Here is a 23477-nt window from a genome sequence, read left to right as displayed (position 1 = left end):
TTACCTACCATTTATGTGTTAAAGAAACAAGGTAGGTCTTTTTTTTTTTTTTCAGGAGGAAGAAAAGTAAGTGAAGATCCTGTAAAGAAGGTCGGTTTTGTTTTTTGTTTTTAAGTGTACCAGGTGAAATGGCTCTACAGAGAAGCAGATCAGAAATATAAGCAGCTGATGCCATTTTGCAGGTGGGGAATATATTCTTGCTCCTCTGCCACTAGTTGGTCTTGCACCTGAATTCTCACCTGACCCATAGATTAAGTAAGGGTCAAACAGCATAATCCATTATGAACACTATGTTCCCCATTGTGCTCTTTAGACTTGTCTGATGTGATTAATTGGGTATCTTCGGAAAATTTTGCTATCTTAATTATACCACCCAACAGAATTTCTCAGTATTTCAACATGTGGTGGAAATACACTGGGACTTCATGTAGCAACATCATGTAGTTTTGCAACTCTAGCGTCTTGCTTTCACTAGCAGCAAAAGAACAAATTCTAGACAAAAATCTGCTAAGCAGATGACAGCACTGACAAAACCTTATGACATGCACCACTGTGTTCCATTTGAGATGCTCTTTACAACTACTTCACAGCACTTTCCTTACCTTGTTCATTAGAAACAAAGTTACACAATTTTTCTCACTTCTTACCATCTCCTACAATCTTATGCATCACTTCTGCTTGTTCTTTCTGCTGCAGTGGCATAAGGCAAGCACTGCCAGCAGCTGTTTTTGTACTGACAGTGGGAGCCAAATACTGTTTCTGGCATGGGTGCAATAGATGTGCCATATCTGAAACAACGTATGCACAAGCTCCCTGCCCTAGAAGGGGAACCTTTTCACAAGAACACACTAGTCTGGAAATGAAGCAGCACTGCTAAAAAGAAAAGCTGTAGCTTCACACTAAAACCAGCAACTCTCCCAGTATAGCATGTACTGCAGTAATGCATCTGCTAGATTTAAAGATTAATGGGCCATTTTCCTCTAATGAGGATATGACAGCTCTCAGGATAACTAACACTGACAATATAATCGATACTGACAATCTTGCCACAGCTCTAACATCACTTTAACCATCAGCTGCTCTGAATAAATCCCCTTTCCTCTTTTGTCTAGTGGTTCTCAGCATCAGGTCAGACTGGATTTTCTATGGGACCTGTAAAAACTGTACTGTAAAGCAGCACAGTGAATCACAGAATCATTAAGGTTGGAAAAGACCTCCAAGATCATCTGGTCCAACCATCCCCCTACCACCAATATCATCATGTCCCTGAGCACCACGTCCAACCTCTCCTTGAACGTCCCCAGGGACGGTGACTCCACCACCTCCCTGGGCAGCCTGTTCAAATGCCTGACTGCTCTTCCTGAGAAGAAATTTGTCCTAATTTCTAACCTAAGCCTCCCCTGGCACAGCTTGAAGCCATTCCCTCTAGTCCAGTTATCTGTGAGAAGAGGCCAACCCCCAGATCACAAAACACAGTGACACATTCTCTACTCCTCCACCTCTCCTTAGCAGATATATATTAAAAATGATGCAGCCCAGCCCTCTAGGCCAGGCAGCAGAAAATCCCAAATATCTCCTTACCCCTTATTCAGCCCACTAATTCCAAATGAAAACCAATAATTCGCTGATTTTTTTTCTCTTCTCTTCATTGCAGAGCATGATCTTGATGGAACTGGGTATTTTTTCTACATTGCCCTCCTCTGCAAGGACTGCAGAAGGTCCTCAGAGCAAGATAGCCTCTGTCTTTGGAACTGTGTAATGACTACGAGTTCTGCAGGAAAGGACACCTACGAGCATTTACTCCTGACACAGCAATATTTCATTACACTCACATACATCAACATTGCCAGATCAGGTGTAGTAAATAAAGAACAGCTGTTGCTATGATCAACTTTTCTGACAAGCTCCTTCCTATGTGTGGTCAGCAGATTCATGTGGGCAGTACTTCAACTCAAAGGGCACGCTGCCTTCTGCTACCCTGTCCTTAAGGAACAAGGGTTTTCTCGAATGTGAGCAAATCTGCCTGTATTCAAGTAAGAAGCCATGATATATGAAAAGATTCCTCATCAACAATGTTCTTAAAGGGAGCAATAAAATCCAGCTTCACCCACTTGCTATACTGATTTTACAATTAAAAAAAAAAAAAAAGTGTTTCACTAAAGCAAACATAATACACTAAACAGTTAAGAAGTCAGTTTCTTCTACTGTATAAACAGTTTCCAATTACTTTAGAATTCATTTTTATCTCTATAAAAAAGGCTATCCCAACATTTCTCTGATTGGCTACATGATAATTGTTCTTACCTGAATTGGACAGGAAATTCTCAAACTATACCTCAAACCCCTAGAGGACAAACAAGATCGTAAAGATGAGGCCCACAGAAAAATCTCTCTTACTCCTTTCCAGACTTATATTGAGCTTTGCTAACACAAGAATCAAGCAGTTCACACCAGTAGGACTGGCACAGGACAATTAACATTACTTTTCTTCATTCACTGTACTTTTTTCCTGTCTAATCTGAGTGCAGCTGTCATTTCAGGCTAAAAACACAACTTAGAACAGGCAGGCAGAGTAATAAAGATCAAGAAGCTTTAGACAACTTCAGGCTTGGCCACTCAGGCAAATTAATGGAAATCAAGTGTGGCTTTACAGCATACCTGTACCATCACCCAATATAGCTGCTCTCTGGTAGATTAAATGGGAGAACTCCTTCCTCAGAACTGAGTAAGCTAGCACACAGAAACACATTTTCAACTTGCAGAGAAAGCATTCCTGTTGGGAATTCACACAAAAGTACTAATGAGCTGTAAAGGCACATTGTAATTTACTGCTTATTAATTTCTTCAGACAAACATGCCCACAGGTATTAGCCATAGTCATCACACTGCCTACCTCAGGTAGCCTCATATCAATAAACCAAAATCAGCAACATTCAAGTATTTGAAATAGAAATATATTTTCCCCCTTGTCTTTCTCACTCAGGCCAGTTCCTTAACGAGATTTCTTTCCCTTAATTTTATGAGAATGCTAACTAGAAGATGGCAAGCAGCAAAACACAAAGACACATGATAATTCACCAGTGAGGTCTGAAAGGGCTACATCTAACAAACTGGTTCCACTACTGAATGATGAACTATTTTCCAAGGTACAACTTGAGTTAAAAAAACTTTTTGAAGAAAAAAAAATGTCTGTGTCCTCAGATATTGTTCACTTGCATTATCTATAAATCTCATTCACTGGAGAAACTTTTTTGCATGAGTTTACAAACTCCACATAATCTCATCACCGCTGACACATTCAGCCAAACTCCCTATTACTGAAATTATTCTCATGTCCCTCATTACATAAGAATAATCAAGGTTATCTGCTACTGGAAATAAAATGTTAAGATGGTAATAATGTGTGTGTATACATTTGTCTTAATTTAGTAACAGCATTTTATTACAAAGAAAAATACAGTCAGGTGAAAGTACAAAAGTTAAGAAAAATTTATTAGCATTAATTAATGCTTAAAGGTAGAATTATGCTTCTTTCAATTGGACCCATTAAAGGGGCTTTAATACAGATTTGCACAGCAAGCTGAAGATTTTCAAGTGCAGATAATGAGGCAAGCTAGTACTATTTTAACCCCTCTAGAGTATAATCGGTTGATAAGGTTTGAAACCTTACAAGGTCTAGGACAAAAAGATTAGCTTTAGTTCCACCAGATCAGAATTGAAACCTAATTAATTAACAATGTTATAAAGACAAAAAAGGTTTACTGCTACTTTTGCTCATCTTTAATTTTATCTTCTAAGGAAAACAAGTGAAGATATTTTAATCTATTGCATGAATGGCAAAAGACTGAATTTCCTGCTCCCACACTGTCCTCTAAACTAGTAGTTTAAAAGTCACAAATTTGAATGTATTATTGCAAAACCTCACCTTATTTTAACAGAAGGGGTGGGGGTGGAAGACACAGAAGACAGCAACAGTGATAGATTTAAGACATACAAACATTATACATTAAGTACACCAGGAAGAAAACGTTTTTAAAGAAAAAAGGAGAATGAAAAAGATACCTGCAGCAGTCAGTCTTCGGAATAACAGTAACCATAACTGTAGGAAAGTGCTGTATCCACATAAAGGCAGTAGTTACACATTCTTTTCCTTGAAACACAGAGAAACTACATGGCAAGGATGCAACACTACTAAGGAAAGAGTTTTCAAACAGTGACTTATGATTCTATGGCACTAATGGACGTGAGTTAGTGAAGGGACTTGGTAGGTGATGATCTTTAAGATTTTTTCGATTCTAAATGATTCTGATTTTATGACTTAATGCTATTAGTCATACAAAACAAAAATGTCATCAATAAGACAGGTATAGCAATTTAGCCACCATCCTAAAAGGTGTGAGATTTTTACCACACAGCATTTAGAATAATTGATATATATATACACAACACCAGGTAAGGCACAGGTGTGACTACCAAGAGTTACTGATCAGTGAGTTACAAAGACAGTAATAACAGAAGGAGGAACAAAGGGAAAAATAATATGGAAAGTTCAAACATGACATGTTTTGTTTCAGAGTTATGTGCAATAATAGATGAAAATACTACCAATTAATAAGTACTTCAATGAATACTACATTATTTGAACCTTCAAAAGGTACACCTTGAAGTGCTTCACATAACATTTAAAGTGTTATAAAAACATGCAGATATGCGATAAACTCATGAAAAGAAATAGTCATACATTTACCTAAATCTAATATTACACTATTTTAATTTAGCAAAGGTGCACATCAGAATGAGTGATGCTAACGCACATAAAAGGTCAATGGATATACTCTGTTCTCACAGAGAAGTTATCAGACAGCAGAAATTTTGCAAAAATGAACTTACATAAATTTTTACACTTAAAACCATGAGTCCTGTTCTTACGAATATTGGAGCATTATTTTCCTCGATTAAATTAATCAAAACTGATTAAAGACCGTACTCACATTTTTAAAGTAATTATTTTTGTAGATTTTCAGTAATATCCTAAAAAAAAAGGGATGTCTTCAGCCAGCTGAAACATCTCAGTACAAATAAAGCTAATTTAGCTCTCAGTATTAAGTAACTATAGGCATCTCATCTACAGTGTGGGGAATATGATTTCCTATTTATGGTCATTTTAAATGGGCTCCTAGGCATGTCAGGACAAAGTCTAAGCAGAATACAAGAGAAGGAGAATTTCATTCTAGGGTTTTGTTGCTATTTCTGGCAGCAACATCAGCTTACATGTCAAACTATGAGATACATTGTTTATTTGCTTTTTTTCCCACTTGCAGCATGGATTTGTACAATCAGCTGACCAGTGGCCACTCAAATTCCTAGTAAATAAATACTCTTGTGACAAATGTTATTGTTGTAATTGATATCCCAATGTGATGCATGAAAAGGAAGGGAAAACAACAGAAAAAAAAGACTGGATAATCCCACGTTCCCAGACGTAACAGACTGGTAGACTGCTGTTGTTCTCTATAGAACAGAACTTTCAGTGTTATTACTGCCAAAACTGACACTTTCATAAGCAATACATTTGTATGTTAATTACACAAATAATGTCATTTCTCCTTAAATAAACAAAGAATGAGAAAATCCAGAAAGACAAAATAAATGAGAATGCTCCTCACTATATTGTTCTCTATCCCAGCTCAAGTCTTTGATTACCTGCTGGGTCCAAGCCACCATGAATACTCAGCAAACTCAGAAAACAATCCCCCTCTGTTGCAATCTGGTGACATCCCACGAAACAGATGAGGCAAGGCCAGAATGCTACCCGCGTTGTATACAGCTTTAATACACAGCACTGGCCTCTGACACCAACCAGTGCCCTTCACAATCCACTCCATGAGTCAATAATACAATATTGGAAACTACATGAAATGGCTCTATTGAAACGTGTTTCAGCAGGCACTATCATGGAAAAAGCAGCTTCTGTTCTACTCATCAGCTAATTCTTCGCATCATGTTATCAAGCCGTCCTTTCCTTGGCTGCCTCTTTTCCTTGGTACTAGTTACATTTCCAGTCTCTCTCCACTTGCAGACAGTAACTTCAATGCACACAATCAATTTCAGATTTCTGATCAATTTCAATTTCAGCTTCCAAAATTGATCTGAAACCACAGACAGCAATCTCATGGAGATGCATGCTACAGGTTCAAAAGCTAGCACAGCAGGCAGTCTTTCTTAAAAGCACATTACTGCACAAAAACTTCTACAAGCGTCTTACACAGCTTTTTTTTTCTTTCAACTAAGGATAGGGTAAAAATGCAGGAACAGTCATGAATTGCTGCTTAATAACTATGATGTACATGTAAGCACCAGATGCATTATGAATCACATCCACAGCCATTGAGGAACTAAAACCACAGAAACTCTAACCGTTGCTCTAATACAAAATAAAAGGATGAAGAATCACACCTCAGTGGTGTTTCTTGTCAGGCAACAGGTGTATCAGTTTTTGAACAAATCCAAAGCAGGAAAACTCTGGAAACGAGTTTATTCCACTGACTATACAAGTTACCTCTTTCAAATAAGAAAGACCCTAGTAAAGGCAATCAGAACTGGGAGAAAATTTATTAACAATCTGGCTGAAGGGGCAGAGCAAACCCTAACATTGCTGACAACAAAAAACTTGGAGCACTGATTGATAAACCAGAGTGTCGTGCTGCCATCCAGAGGAACCTGGACAAGGTTGAGAAATGCCTGCCAGGAACCTCATGACATTCAACAAGGGGAAGAAGTGCAGAGTCCTTCACCTGCAGAAACAGCTCTGCAGAAAGGGACCTGCGGGTCCTGTTGGAAACCAACCAGGCCATGAGCCAGCAACGTGGCCTTGTGGCAAAAATGGTGAAGGGTATCCTCGGCTGCATGAGGGGAAGTACAGTCACCACATGAAGGGAGGTGATCCTTTCCCTTGGTTCAGCACTGGCGACGCCTCACCTGGAGCACTGGGTCCAGTTCTGCGTTCCCCAGTACAAGAGGGACCTGGAGCTACAACAGACAGCCCAACAAAGGGCGACAAGAAACACGAGGAAAGGCTGGGAGAGCTGGGAGTCTTCAGCCTGGAGAAGAGGAGGCTCGGGGTGGGGGGGATCTCATCACTGCCAATAAATACCTGAAGGGAGGGTGCGGACAGGACAGAGCCAGGCTCCTTTCTGTGGTGCCCAGTGCTGGGACTGGAGGCAGTGGGCACAAACGGAAGCACAGGAGGCTCTGTCCTGATGTTCAATCAGGAAGCGCTTTTCCACTGTGAAGCTGACCGAGCACTGGCACAGGTTGCCCAGAGAGGCTGTGTTTCTCCTTCCTTGCAGATAGGCAGAAGCCATCTGGACATGGTCCTGGGCGACCGGCTCCTGCTTGATCAGGGGGTTTTGGGCCAGATGACCTCCAGAAGCCCCTTCTAACCTCACCCCATCTATGATTCTATAAAAACAACTACATTTATCAGCCAGTCTTTTATCCCCAGGAATGGACAGACTCAGGCAACTGAAAACAAACTCTGGACCTTTGTGCTTATGCTATCAGCTTTGTTATCTGTAATTATAATTCTCTTTCTCTCCCCCCAAATCACACGTGGTTTAATCATGATTTTTTTCTTATTAACATTCTTAGTAATGAAAAGCAAACTCTGTTTTCCTCATAGTTTGGAGAAGGAAGTCATTTGAGATTTATGAGGAAAAGGAAGGTATTCTGCCTCTTTTTAGTGCTTGTTTGTAATGGTTTCATATGTACAATACTTCAAATCCTATGAAGAATTCAACAGCTTTGATTATTTTTCAAATAATTATTTTAGTTTTTAGAAATGAGCTCATGTTTCCTCAATTTCACTGACAGCTTGTTTCCATATGTTTTTCACTTAATTTTGTGCTGATACACAGCACTCATTTTTATTTTGAACAAGCAGTTCAATAAAAAATATATATGACAAACAGTTACGTATGACACTTCAGATTTGCCAGTATTGTCTTACAGTTTATGGTAACAGCTTAATACTGTTATATGTTAGTAACACTAAAATACTTAGCTGTATTGCTTGTAGTACACTAAATGGTTAGTCCTCATTACTCTAGAAATGTTTTATTTTTGCTTACAGCACTTGTCAGAATAGCAAATCTTTCCAACCAAAAGCATATTACAACCGAAACCTAGTCAGAACTCAATTAGATTAAAATCCAAAATCAGGTCATTCTGTGAAGTAAAATAAGGCACCAAGTCACTAAAACTTATCAGAAGAAGTTTCATCTAAACTCAGAGGAACTTTTTAAGTGAACGGTCAACTGTTTGAACAACTCTTCTGAGTTTAACTGACACTTTACCAGAAGGCTATAATTTCTGAATCACCTGTGACTTTCACCTTAAGACACAACAAAATATTTTTGCATCTCAAGAAATATAAATTTGATGTCAATGATAAAAGTTTCTTGACTGCTCTATTTAAATATAATACTAACCTGTTCTAGGGTTTCTATTTTGCTGTCTTTGGCTTGCAAAATCTCTAATACCTTTCTGTCCTTGACTTCAGCTTTCTGCTTTTCTCTGGAAACAAACAAAAAAAATAGACACTTTATTAGTCATAATTTGCAGTTAATCATTTGAATTTTTCATGTCCTGATAATGAATGTCATTTTAAAGCACAGAAAATTAAATTATCTGAAACTGACAGGCCTTGCAGAATTAATCAGGGAGCATATGGCAAGCGACAGCAAATTACATCTGTAAACAGCTAACACAACTTTGTTCTAAAAGAAACTGAAGCAAGAGGTCTTAAAACACATTTTTAAATAGCTAAAATTTTCTGCCTCATTCCTCCCCAGCTGCAGAAAGTACACTTGTCTACAGACTGAACAAAATGCTTTTCCATTCTTGGCAACAGAGACACACAAAGCTGTTTGGACTTGTGAAGTCCTTCTCTGAACTACACTGCGTTTCTGTCTGAAACAACCTTTTTTTCTGAATATCATAGATGACAATTTTACCATTTACTATCTTGCACATGGATGGAATATATAATTTTTACAAGATAAAGAAGACTGGGAAGGTTGTGTAATAGGAAGGAGCAGAGCCTCTCCAATGTGGTAATAAGTGCAGGGCTATAATCATCTTCACAACACTTCACAGAAAACCAGCTGATAAGTCACTAACACTTTGTAGAAGCACCTCATCACGTTGTGATCCCGTTTCTTAACTGTTTTAGATACTACTGTGCTTACAGGCTTCTCTTTTAGGAAAAAAAGAGAAGGAATGGTTTAATAGTAGGGATGCAGATATTCCTGTCACATGCATCTGTGACAAATGATCCGAGAAATATACTATTCTCATCATGAAAAATGGCCAATTTCAGGCATCCCAACCACCACAGGTGGCAAATAAGCAGAAACTCATTCAGATCATCCCTGCTCTCATTATACAGTTAAACTTCCATTATTGCTAGACATAAGCCACCCCTAGAAGCAAAGAATCCTATTTGTGCAGCTTTTGCTCCACCAAAATGGGAATCTTTCAGAGGCAGAAAGGAAGGGAAGGGTGGCGTTCCTAACTCTGTAAATCTGACCAAAAGTGAATAAGAATATTCATCTGTGTTCAAAAAGCTTAATCTATTGAAGCAACAAAGTATTATGTAACAGGGAGTAGATACGGGCAATTTTTTTTCTCCAGCATTATCTGCGTATTCTACTTCCATGAGTGATTTTAAGGGCTAAATAACACTGTCCCTGTAGGCCCTTCAACACCATATACTTTTAAATACATTTCTATGACTTAAAATATCTAGTCTGATCTTGAGTAAATAAAGAATTAAATAAAAATGGTATAGAATTTACAGCAAGGGTTTTGGAAACCAAGGTCTCAAGGCTTCGTAAGTGATAGTAAATGATCTCCTACTGCAAATACAGCAGAACTGATGCACTGTAGCATTCAAAAAAGACTAAGGAAAAATTACGTGAAAAGATACATATTTAAATTACACATACCTAGGAGAAAAAATAAATGTCTAGGATATTAAGTAGTTGTATGGCATAACGAAATCTATTTCTGTAGATAAAATAATTCAGAAGCTGTAATGAGGAGAGAAAAGTGAAAACATGAATATTCAACAAGTATTCCAGAAGAAACTAAACAGGAAAATGCATATCAGATCCTGAACCTCAAAGAGGCAGATCTCTTGCAATCACAAGCATCAAGGAATTGCCATGATATGTCACTAGGAAGATGTGAGCTGTGAAACATACTGTGCAGATGGTGTTCCATAGTTTCTCTTTGAATACCTACTAAAACTGAACTAAGTGGACTGCACTTACAGAGATATGTGTAAATATGAAGTTATCTCATGTATTCCAAAAGGTTACACTGTGATGCCTTTTGAAGAAAAATCTAGCGACAAAAAAGGCAGTGGAAGAGACTAAACAGAACAAAGAGGTCTCATAGTACTCAACATGCAATTAAAAATGACCCACCCTGATAGTAATACCTAACTAGTTGTACTGACTTTGAGTGGCATTATTTTCTTCATAGCAACTCATACGGATTTTTGACCAAAACGGTGTTGATGACGTACCAATGTTTTAGTTGTTGCTGAGCAGTGCTTACACACAGTTCAGGCCTTCACTGCTTCTCACACTGCCCAGCCAGCGAGGAGCCTGGGGGTGCACCAGGAGCTGGGAGAGGACACAGCCAGGACAGATGGCCCAGGCTGAACAAAGCGACGTCCTACACTGTGTGGTGTTATGCTCAGTAACAAAGCTGGAGGAAAAGACAGAGGAAGGGGGGACGTTTGGAGTTATGGTGTTTGTCTTCCCAAGTACTTTGTGCGATGGAGCCCTACTTTCCAGGAAATGGCTGAGCATCTGGGAAGTAGTAAATGGACTCCTTATTGTGCTTTGCTTGGCTGCACAGTTTTTGTTTTACACATTAAACCATCATTATCTCAACCCGTGCCATTTTCTCACTTTTACCCTTTTGATTCTCATCCCCATACTGTTGCAGGGGAGTAAGTGAGCAGCTGTGTGGGGCTGAGCTGCCTACCAAGGTTAAACCGCAACACTAATTTCCAGAATTCAAACTATCAAGTTTCAAAAAAAATATTTCTGAATATTTTATTAACCTTTGTAGAATAAGATTATCTTTACAGTAATTTTAATAACAAAGCATAAGAAAAACTCAGAGTGTAGATACTTCTCTAATGCTCATCACATAAGCTTGCATGTTCCTGAAACAAGTCTACCGCTCATGACAGGTATTGTCTGTTATTTTGCAACTAAAATGAGCCGAAAGTCTGCTCCAGTCTAAAACTACCATTGCTTCCTCATATTCAGCTTCTTTGCTCAATAACCCTTAGCAGCTACCAGACGTCTTTTTCAAAGATAATGTTTGCAGTACACAAAACTCAAATATTTTGGGAGGAAGGTTGTCTCTCTCTTGTAATGACAATACACCATGATGAAGTGATGCACTGAAGATCATATTAATTTGACTAAATTGTAGATATTACAGTACTCCAAGTTTCTTCACCTCTTAATTACAACTAGGAAAAAAAATCAAGACTTTCAGATTAGAAGTACATATAACTGCTTTGCTTGATCCAAAACTTTAAAAGCTATAGAAAACAAACAAACAAAAAAAGTAAGTCTATACTATGAAATACTTAGAATAGTAATGCATCCAACACAGAGTTGGACAATACAATACAAAACACACAAACCACTGAATAATGCTACCTCCTGTCCTCAAAGGAATCCTGACCTCAACTGCTGACTGAAATGTCCCATCCATGCTTTGCTCCCAGAGTGATTTATTTCTCTCCCCATTTTAGTTCAACTGTTTTTGTTTTGTATTTTTAAATTAAACCATTGCTCTCTCCACTCTTACTTCACCTACCATCCACAATCTGCCATTGTCTTTCCAACTCCTCTTACCAACGCTTCCTCTCAGAGAACCAACCTTTTTTAAAACTAAGCCTAATTAAACACAAATACTGGATAATTAACTAACCCCTTAACTCAGCCATGCAATCATCACTTTAAAATTTATTAAACTTGTTTTCTAACGGATTAATTGATCTGAAAACCTGATGGGTCAAGGCAGATACCTCAAAGCAAGTCTCAGAAGAATTCTACAGGTGTTTTTTTCATCTTAAAGAGAGAAGGAGAAGAAAGGGAATAAACCAATCAAGAACCAGGCAAGTAAACAGATTTCTCTTGAGAACTGAAAAATAGTATGCATACCTAATTCTGGTGTTTTTATCAGTAGTCAAGAGTTTACAGAGCCCTGTAACTTAGGACAAGGCTGCACCAAATTGGTTTTAAGAATAAAGTGTGAGACTGGAGAGAAAAAAAAGCAGACCTTTATTAATCACTTAAGCAAAAAAAGATGCCTGCATATGTAAACACATGCACGGAAGCGCCAGTTGTCCAAAGTACATTTGTAATTAAATTCTGTATTTTATCTATTTATATGATCCTCAACCGAAAACTTTGAAAAAATCTGTGAAGGAACAAAGATTGAAAATACAGATCTATCATGATCATCATCATAAGTCACAGAATGTCCAAGGTTGGAAGGGACCTCTGAAGATCATTTAGTACAACTCCCCTGCTGAGCAGGATCACCTAGAGCACATTGCACAGGATGGCATCCAGGTGGGTTTTGAATATCTCCAGAGAAGAAGACCCCACAACCTCTCTGGACAACCTGTCCCAGTGCTCTGTCCCCCTCACAGTAAAGAAGTGCCCCCTCATATTCAGCCAGAACATCCTGTGCTTCAGTTTGTGCCCATTGCCTCTTGCCCTGTCTCTGGGCACAACTGAAAAGAGACCAGCTCCACCCTCTTGACACCCTCCCCTCAGATATTTATACACATTGATGAGGTCTTCCCTCAGTCTTCTCTTTTCCAGGCTAAACAGGCAGCTCTCTTGGCCTGTCCTCGTACGACAGGTGCTCCAGTCCTGTATCATCTTTGTAGCCCTCCTCTGGACTCACCACAGTAGCTCCATGTCCCTCTTGCACTGGGGAGCCCAGAACTGGACACAATACTCCAGGTGTGGCCTCACCGGGGCTGAGCCCCACCCAGGGGGACAATCACCTCCCTTAGCCTGCTGGCAATGTCCTTCTGAATGTACCCCAACAGTAGTTGGCCTTCTTGGCCACAAGGGCGCATTGCTAGCTCATGGTCATCCTGCTGTCCACCAGGACTCCCAGGTCCCTCTCTACAGAGATGCTCTCCAGCAGGTCAGCCCCCAGCCTGTGGTGGTGTTAGGGGTTATTCCTCCCTAGGTGCAGAACCCTGTACTTGCCCTTGTCAAACTACATGAGGTTCCTCTTGGCCCATCCCTCCAGCCTGTCGAAGTCCCTCTGAATGGCAACACAGCCCTCTGGGGTAAATGGGAAAAATCTAATGTAAATTCAAGGATTTTTTGGCTATGAGGGGTGGGTTGTTTTTTTCCAGATTCTCAAGATTATGCAGGTTGTATAATGTCCCCCAAAATAACTTCATTAGTTACCACACACAGCTCTAGAAAAAAAAAAAAAACACTAATTCCCTAATTTTAAGAATGCAAGCACACGATGGATGTCTTCAGAAGACTAAAGCATAAACTGAAATCTCATATGGAACTTTATCAGCAGCTCCTCCTGCTGGCATAGGATGACTTCCAATACTCATTACAGGACAGCTCCCCACAGACACTCAAGGTAATCTTACTGAAAGTTACATATCATATTTGGATCTGCTGTTGTGCCTTAAAATGAGATTAGCTAAGAACTGCAGTCATCTCCTCCTCCTTTTAAGAAACACGTAGAAAAATCTTCAACTGACTTTATTAATTGAGTCGTTATGTATTTCCAACATATTAAAAAAGGTCCACTGGAATATGGGAAAAAATTCAGGCACTGTCAAGAAGCTGATGATGATCAATGACTGAGACAAACTCCTGTTTAGCTAATTAGAACCACTGATGAGCAATAATGATGTGAGCTAAGAATATTTGCAGACTTCTTTAGGATGAAAAATGGAGTGAAGAGAGGCTGTCAATTTGTACAAGTTTTAAGCTCCAATCAGTTTTCCCATGAGTACTACCTATTTCAAATGTTTAACACAGCTGTATTTAGTTACAGAGATTATACAGATTTAGCTTTCCACAAAAATGAAGAAACTGAAAAAATACTCTTAAGCTCAAGTTTTCTCCTGATATGATATTTTCCTGTGTTGTGCTACACATTACACAACAGGACAGGATAATATTTTGAGGTTTGGCCCATTTTTAATGACTTGTCAAAAATGAAACATTAGACTATAAGGAAACATTTAGGTGTTCACAATGAGGTGTGAAAACAGAATAATCATTACCAAAAAAAAAAAAACACACAAGATTTTCAAAACAAAAAAAATTGGGGAAGTATGTAAGACAGTATGCTTCCTAGAATCTTCAGCGAAAGCATTCTGGGAAGAGAATCATCTTGTATCCTACCACAGGTCTTAATCAGTCAAGCAATTAACCATTTTCAAGAAAAAATAATTTAGAGTTACATGCAATTATGCCATCTTTATATAGTTTTAATAAAAATAATTTTAACTAATAAAAAATCAATTCTCCTGTTCACAGGTTTCATGGAACACCTCCTTTCAGTTTTACAAGTAGCAAGATTTAAAAAAAAAAAACAGAGCAGGTTCTACAGATTTGGCTTTAAATACCTAAGAAAGTTAAGAGTACTCTGCAAACTTGGAGCTATGTGGTAACAGATCATCAAACATTTTAATAGTATACGTATTTTACCTATATAATAAAAAATACACTTCTAAACATATGCCTATTTTTTTAAAAATTACAGTCAACTGCTGCGATGCACCATTTAATGTAACTGTCATCTCTCCTGGTCTTCACACTTCCAACTGCTTTGCATATATACTTACACAAGTGCATACAATCAGTGTTGTTACTAAATAGACAATGAACAGCCCATGTGCAAAGTGAAGTTGTACATTAGACAGTCAATGTTACTATAAATATGACACCAATATTGTAATTTACATTAATCCCTGTGGTTGTACAGTTAGTGTTTAGAAGAAACAGAGGATATGCCTTTATCTTTCAACTAGAGACCTGTTTCTGTGCACCTATTGTGATAAAAAAAAAAACAGAAATAAACAGTCTTCATTTACCAGTACAGTTTATTCTCACCTCTGATCCTAGAATATCCTTATACTTCATAATGCATTTTATATGGCACATAATTATTAGTTCATTTTTTTCCTTTTCCTTTTAATAATTACAAATCGTACTTAAAAGATTTAGTCTGCACAGAGTAAAAAAAAAATACTTAAAACTGATGGCATACATATTGCACTCCTCTGAGACAGCAGATATTTTCTGTATCAAAATTGAGTAAGTCTATCTTTGTTTCTTAACAGAAATAACGTAAGGTCTGATTACAAAAAAAAATTGTAAAATGAGATTGTTTCCTTAGTAAATTATTTATAGAACTATATATATAACCAGATCTAGCATGTATAACAAAATGGAAAAGCATCATTATGGAAATATAATTTTTCTTCCATTTCTAACTTAATTTGCTAGATGATTTATTCCTGTTTCTTATTTTAAGCAATGCACATAAAATACTAAACGTATTTTTACACTAGAGTAGTAAAGAAAATAAAGTGACATTTTTCCCTAATAATTTTGCAAACATTTTTCATCTAAAATACACAACTCTCTTACAGTGTTTAAAATATCAGCACTTCAGAACAGACTGCTTTAACATCTGCACATCACCAGGGTTTCCCCCAAGGATTTTTAAATGATGCCTGCCTGTGCTGAATAAAGTGCTAACTTGCACCTTGCATTTCAAACTGTGTCCTGAGCAGCCATCCAGTTGGTACAACACCAGCTGAATTCCCAGAGGCCACTGTTCAATCAGGCTTGACTGCAATTATCATGTCAATATTTTGTGCTCCGATATGCAGATATGCACACATGCAAGCTGCATAATACTTTCTTCTCCATGGAATGTTGACTTATGTTCAATGTTCTGAGAATTTTTAATGAAACAGGATATTAAACTTTCATCAACTGTAGACAATCACAATTATTTGACCTTAGATAGAAAGGTTGTACCCTTATGCTCTATTATTCCATCCACTTTATTGAGTGATAATAACAAGGGAGTCCACTTTGTTTTAAACTCAGAGTGACAAACTGTTAATCACCTTTAAAAATGCATTAGATCTTGTTTACTTCCTAGTTCTGTCATACTGTTTCCCACTAATTTGCACAAGAGTAAAATGATAAGTGGTTTAAGTAAACTTCTGCAAGCTATTTATCATCCCTTCAAAAAAAGCAAGTTACATTTTTTTTTAATTATTTTTCAATTAGCATCAATCTATATTGCTCATACATACAAAGCATTCACTTATCCTTTTCCATAAAAAGTAGTTGTCATTTTTAGTGCATCTGCACATCTTCAATCAGTGAGGAATCTATATCAACCTCGTATTATTTCAACAATATGCTATCCACAAGATGCAGCAAAATGTAGCTTAACTTCGTATGATAATCTTCCCCCAAATTTTTTGTTTATCTGATGACTTGTTCTTTAGCCCTGTTTTCTTCTATCAATACACCTTTAGAAAGAAGTAACTCCCCAGCAAGAGCAACAAAACTCTCTCAACTACTGGCACTACTGTTAGGTTGGGACTGTTTCTCATAGTGGCCTCAAATGATAAATTAATTCTCACTCTTTGCTAAGTCTTGCAAGACAGCACACTCGGAATTTAGGTGGGGAAAAATGTATTTAAGGAAAGTTTTCCACATATACCTATTATGAAGGATATCACCTAGCATAATACAATTTCCATTTATATCTCCACCAGGTCTTGTATCACTGCCACAGTTTGATAAGTAATGGACCCCGTTACACCCTCCTTTTCAGAAGAAAGGAAAGGAGTCATCTAGAAGCCCCTAAAGGAAAATCAGAATCTGTTGACCTTCCAAGATTTCATGTACTATAAAAGTCCTAAGGAGAGCTCTGAAAGTTTCCAAAAGGTTTCAGAACCTTTGATACTATGATCGGAACTTTGACTCTCTTTGAGTTTACATGTGAATTTACCTGTAAAAGGTACATTCTAGCACCTTTTTTTTTTAATTCATCATCAAAAAAAAATGTTTCAAAAGGCAGTGAACTAGAAATAGCATGCTCTTTACATAATACTAGAGATCAATAGTATTTAAAATAGCTGGGAAGTATACTAACATGAGATGTACTTTTACAATGGCTTGTTTGAAAATACCTGGAGGCTTTTACATATCCCAAAGGCATTTCTCATTTGCACAGTAAAGATAATTTTTTGTTTATATCTGAATATTAAAATGGGAATGTAGTTACAGTTATGCAGCAAGAACTGCAAAGACTGCTGAAAAGTAAAATATCATTGGTGTATTATAGGAATCAACAGCACAGCCATAAAAAGGCACCAGTTATATTTTTACAATTTTAGGGCAGGTGAACTTCTATTTTGGGACCATGAAAGCACTTCAAAATAGCAGACAAATAATAGAAACCTACTGTTAATTCCCTTCTATGTCCTCCAAATTATGGCTTTTCTTTTTTTCTGTTTTATTTGAGAAAAAGATACTATAACGAATACTTTAATGCTACAAATATAAATTAATGCTACAAATATAAATTACCTGACTGTGTAGCCAGTATTGCCCACTCTTTTTATAATACATACTTCTTTCGCCTTCTTTTTATGCACCTGTGGTATACAAGGCTGTAAGGGAACATTTTGTCCTTTCACACTTCCATCTTTTTATTTCTGATATTGTAATCTCCTGAAGAAAATTTGGCTGTTTTTTTATTGGGCAATATTGACTGGTTCATTATATACAAGATCTAGGGTACAGAAAGACTACACCTTCTTAGATACTGTTTTGTTCCAATACGTAGCTGGCTTCTGATCTCAGACAGTCTGTAATGAAGGTGGGCACAGAAAGCTTATTGGTGATGGAATTTTTAGTAGATAGGACACATTGAAAATGAAGCCATGCAAACCTTTGAGGTACCCATGTCACACTGTCCCAAGCAGAGACAACAAAAGTTCACTCATCCATTTCATTCTGTTTGTATCTATTCGAAAATCACTTAGTATTTCAAGCAAAGATGGAGAACGTTATCAACTTGGAAAATGTTATCAACAGGGTCAATGTTCCTATTACAGCTCAGAAAGGAGGGAAGTCTCTAAGAAGAGTTCAGCTTTATTCCTTTTTTAATCAGATATTACATACTACTACATAGAATAATCCCACCTCTCTCCCCTTTAAATCCAAGTATCTTTGCTAGATTAACAAGGCCAAAAAGTTACCCATCCTACAATTTTCTGGCCAGCAGCAGTGCTAGGTTGCAAATTATATGAATATCCAATCAACATATCTGAATTGAGATAAACTGACACTGTTGTTATATCAATAATTGTATTTACTGCCATAAAGTGGCAAATGAGACCAAAACTTTTCTGAAAGGAGTGTAAAAAGGTAAAGTCATGAAACAGACACTACTTCGGAAAAGATTACGGAAAGCTACAGCTAGAGAAGCTGGAGAATATACAGTGCTGTAATTTGGTTGTGCAAAAGATTCACAGGAAAAGTGGGCTAGAAATTATTTCCAAAGAGGCAATTAAACCTTTCTCAGGCAAAAGAGATGAAGCTACATCAATTAAAGAGAAAAATACACACTACTGCTCCACCTGTCAAATCAAAGCAACCCCAAAGTTCAAGTCATGATTAATAAAACTCCTATATACTGAATAGGTTTTACACAAACCTATTCCAAGATTCTCTGGGGTAAAGATAACACCTAAAAAGATGCTGGGAAAGCAATTTCTTCCCTCTTAATTCCGTAACTTTGAGAAAGAGGAGAAAGATACGATATAGATACATAGCCTTGAGTTCACAAGAGGTGTTCTAAAGCAGTAGTATGTTCTTCTGAAAGAGAGGGCATACAAAATATACACACACACACATATATACACACACCTGGACAGGCTGGAGAAGTGGGCCCATGTGAATCTCAGAAGGTTCAACAAGTCCAAGTTCAAGGTGCTGCACCTGGGTTAAGGCAGTCCCAGACATGAGCAGAGACTGGGAGAAGAACTCACTGAGAGCAGCCCTGAAGAGAAGGACTTGGGGGCTCTGGTGGATGAAAAATTAAACCTGAGCCAGCAGAGCACGCTTGCAGCCCAGCAGGCCAACTGCATCCTAGGCTGCATCAGCAGAGGGGTGGGCAGCAGGGGAGGGAGGGGGTTGTCCCCCTCTGCTCTACCCTTGTGAGGCCCCACTTGGAGTGCTGCCTCTAGGTCTACGACCCCCAGCACAAGAAGGATGTGGGGCTGTTCGAGCGGGTCCAGAGGAGGGCCACGAAGTTGATGAGACGGCTGGAGCACCTCTCCTGTGAGGAAAGGCTGAAAGAGCTGGGGATGTTCAGCCTGGAGAAAAGAAGGCTCCAGGGAAACCTCATTGCAACCTTTCAATAATTAAAGTGGTCTTATAAAAAAGATGGAGAAGGACTCTTTACTTGGGTAGGTAATGACAGGAGAAGGGGGAATGGTTTCAAACCAAAAGAGGGGAGATTTAGATTAGAGGTTAGGAGGAAATTCTTCACTCAGAGGGTGGTGAGGCACTGGAACAGGTTGCCCAGACAGGCTGTGGATGCCCCATCCCTGCAGGTGTTCAAGGCCAGGTTAGATGAGGCCCTGGGCAACCTGATCTAGTGGGAGGTGTCCTTGTCTATGGCAGGGGGGTTGGAACTAGGTGAGTTTTAAGGCCATTCTTGATTCATTTCTGGTCATGGCATCTGAACTCTCAGGTATAAGCTGTTTTAACATAAGCCACGTGTGCTTGAACCATCAATTTGTTCCTCTGGATATCAACAACTATTAGATCTAATTACCTAATATTTATTAAAATTAGCACTGATCATACTACTTTTTAGATAAAATTTCCATTATTTTTCCAATGCAGAGGATGAACAGAAGATGAGACAACACTATAGTAAACGCACTCCCTAAAGAACATAACGATTTATTGTAAAGAAGTTTAAAAAAAAAATGTTTAATTTTATAAAAGGAATCTTGTGGCACCCTGAGACACAGAACAGACAAATCTTTTGACCATAAGAGAATCAAGTGATTGAATTTTGGTAGTCACATTACCAACTCGTTCACATTTTTCTTATCTTTGGCCTACAAAAATTATGAATTTGTAAATATTAGCATTCTAAAACAATCAATCATACACTGTGATGATTAATTAACATTTATAGCGGTCAGATGCTAGTAGGTAGGTAATATGAGGAAATCCTCATCATTAGTATCCTCCGAGGAGTATTATTTAAATTGCATGGTCATCTCTTCTTTTACCATGCCTTAGCTTTTCACTTCCGTAAGAAAGCAGATAAACAAAATTTGCGCACTTAACTGTTATCTAACTACGTATGACACCAGAAAATGTCATTTATCTCCTTTTGCTATTTCAACAGAAAATCCAAACATGCACTACATTTACAAAATAAGAATTTAATTCAATTGCAGCACAGTAAAACAGTAAAAACAGACTTGAAAATATATTTCAACTTAAACCAAAAAAGGAAACCAGCAAAATACTCTATGAAGTCTTGACAAAATTTAACAATGGAATTTTTGTAACACATTTTTAGAATCCCGCGTTTTTCTCAATTAAAAACATGAAAAGTGTGGTATCAGCACTTTTGTTTGTTTTTTAAAATATCATGCTAAATCTTCAAACTCACCTTTCCACAACCAAGCTGACAGCTTGTGTTAAATCTGGATTTGACAGTTGAAGACGTTTCCACAGAGACCACACAAATTCTTTATCAGCCTTAAAAACAGGAAAAAAAAAGGCAAAAATATTTTAAGTGTTATGCTAAAGCTTTTATAGACAAAAAAGATATCCCGTGAATATTCAGAACACAATTATTAAAAAAAAAAAAATCTATTTTAGGGAGAATTAACTACAAGGTATTCACTTTCTCATGAATTAACAACACAGTAAAGAGTTCTCTTGAATAAACAAAAATTTAACCACACAGAATTTTTGAAGGAAGACCAAGATCTACAACCAACTATGCAAGAGTATGCAAATAAGGCAGCAAAAATCAACATCATTCAAACAAGGCTGCATTTTGCTGCATCAGTTCCTAGTATTTCTAATAGTAGAACAATTTCTATTAATAAAAATCGAGCTTGGAATACTTGCTTCAACATTAAGTTTTACCACATGCAGCTCTAAGATTTTATTTGAAAACAGGTCGTGTATCTGTCTCACATACACTCAGCTAACCTGTATCATTTAAAAGCTTCTGAAAAAAAAATCTCAAATGAGTACAAGAAAACAATTTTGCTGTTGTGTTTTGTTTTAAATACACTTCAAAAAGTTTGTGAAAGTTAAATCTCAGCTAAAAGGTTTTCCATATTTGTATTTTCTACTACACAGATGATGTTATTTTGCACTGGTGTATTTTTATTCCAACATAGTAGTATTACTGAAAGGAGTGATATTCATGTAGTTATGTTACAAACTAAAATCATAATACGTTAATTATATAAAAATATTACAACAGATCAGCAGAATGTTGAAGAAAATTTTGCTGAGAAAAAATAAGAAAGCATAGTCTAGTCCATGATTTATGTACATATGCTAAGAACAAGCCTACTAAACACAGCCTAACGTTAAATTTGAAATTAATATAGTAAAACAATCAAATTTCCAGCTAGGTAAAAATCACAGGGAAACAGGTAAAAATCTGAAAGGTGCAGCTTAGGCTACTTTTACTATTTTTTGAATCTTAAAGAGAATGTGCATGAGGACAATATATGACCTAAAAGGAAGATCACCACTATTGTGGCTATCAATCTCTCTGCTTTCTTTCTCTTCCAAGCTTCCAGAACCTAACAATATCCTCAGATATCACAGATTACATTTGTTAACCAGAAGCTCATTAATATCAGCTAGATAACCAACACAGTTATTTCCCCTTTGAACAAGTTTGTCTTAACCCTGACTAAGAGCTGAAATAGAAGACCTAAGTTCCTGTCTTCATCTCCACCATTTGGCTTCTTTATGGGTTTCCCACTTAATTTCCTCTTTACCCAGCTTCTCATTTTTTATGGATATAAAAATAGATATATCCTCCCGGGAGCAGCAGTAAAGGACTCCTGGGAACAGGTATTTTTTTTTATCCTGGTCAAAGGGAAGGGGATTAAAAGGGCCAGTCGAATCTGGCAAATCAACAGATGGTTGCAGGGCTGGTGCAGATAGGGGTTTGTCTACTTAGACCATGGGACTCGCTTTGAGAACCTGGGCTGATGGGGTCCATTTGTCAGAGGAGGGGAAGAGCATCTTCAGTCACTGGCCTGCCAAGCTGATGAGGAGCGCTTTAAACTAGAGTTGTGGGGGGACGAGAACTTCAATCCATCCCACTTCTCCCAGTTGGACACCAGTGTCAGTGATAGGTGCCCAGAGCCTGGAGAAGGGTCACGGGTCAGCAGGAGAGCACCTGAAGGGCTGCACAAAGGAGTCAGCCTCACTGGGGGCACAACTCAAGTGTCAAGTGTCTCTATGCTAACACCCATAGCATGGGGGATAAACAAGAAGAGTTAGAGACGTGTGCACGCCTGCAGGGCTACGATCTTACTGGCATTACAGAGATGTGGTGGGATGGCTCCCATGACTGGAGTGTTGGAATGGAGGGATGCAGGCTCCTTAGGAAGGACAGGCAGGGGAGATGAGGAGCAGCTGGAGGATGTAGAGCTCTGCCTGGGGATGGGATGGGATGGGATGGGATGGGGTGGGTGAGGAGCTGACAGAGCTTGTGGATCAGGATTAAAGGGAGGGCCGGGACAGGTGACATTATAGTGGGGGTCTGCTACAGGCCACCTGATCAGGAAGACCAAGAAGCTGAGGCCCTCCACAGACAGAAACAGCCTCATGTTCACCAGCCCTGGTCCTCATAGGAGACTTCAGCCACTCCGGTATCTGTTGGAGGGACAGCACAGCAGGGCACAGGCTACTCAGTAAATTCTTGGAATGCATTGGTGACCACTTCCTTCTCCACGTGACAGAGGAACCAACAAGGAGAGGTGCTGTGCTGGACCTTGTTCTCTCCACCAAGGAGGGACTGGTGGAGAATGTAAAACTCAAGGGCAGCCTCGGCTCCAGTGACCTTGAAATGGTGCAGTTTAGGTCCTGAGGGCAGCAAGTTGACTTTTTGTGTTGACTTTTTTTTTTCAGAAATATCTTATTCTTTCGAATACTGTCATTCCTAGTTTATATGCGTTGAAATCTTTAAATACCACCAACTTCTTCAACTGCACAGGAAAGAAAACTTTATGAAAATCTGATGCTTTAATAACATATTGCTATAAACCCAGAAAA

The 23477-nt window shown here is 38.2% G+C and overlaps 1 protein-coding gene across 5 annotated transcripts in view; it reads right to left on the bottom strand.

Annotated features, from left to right (window-relative positions):
- The window catches only part of CNTLN (centlein), a 207847-nt gene that overhangs the window by 167037 nt on the left and 17333 nt on the right, over positions 1–23477 (bottom strand). For 3 of the 5 annotated variants that reach the window (XM_080574484.1, XM_080574486.1, XM_080574483.1), the window contains exons 2-3: positions 20833–20921; positions 8490–8574 (exon numbers count right to left, since the gene is read on the bottom strand). In XM_080574484.1, coding sequence (XP_080430610.1) covers positions 8490–8574; positions 20833–20921 — 174 coding nt within the window. Of the gene's footprint in view, positions 1–8; positions 669–1581; positions 3831–8489; positions 8575–20832; positions 20922–23477 lie in introns of those variants that run through there. The other 2 variants (XM_080574487.1, XM_080574485.1) reach the window with 2 other exon arrangements.

This window comes from Anser brachyrhynchus, assembly GCF_964034855.1.
Source record: "Anser brachyrhynchus genome assembly, chromosome: Z".
Classification (NCBI taxonomy): domain Eukaryota; kingdom Metazoa; phylum Chordata; class Aves; order Anseriformes; family Anatidae; genus Anser; species Anser brachyrhynchus.
This window is presented reverse-complemented; position numbering and strand designations above follow the sequence as displayed.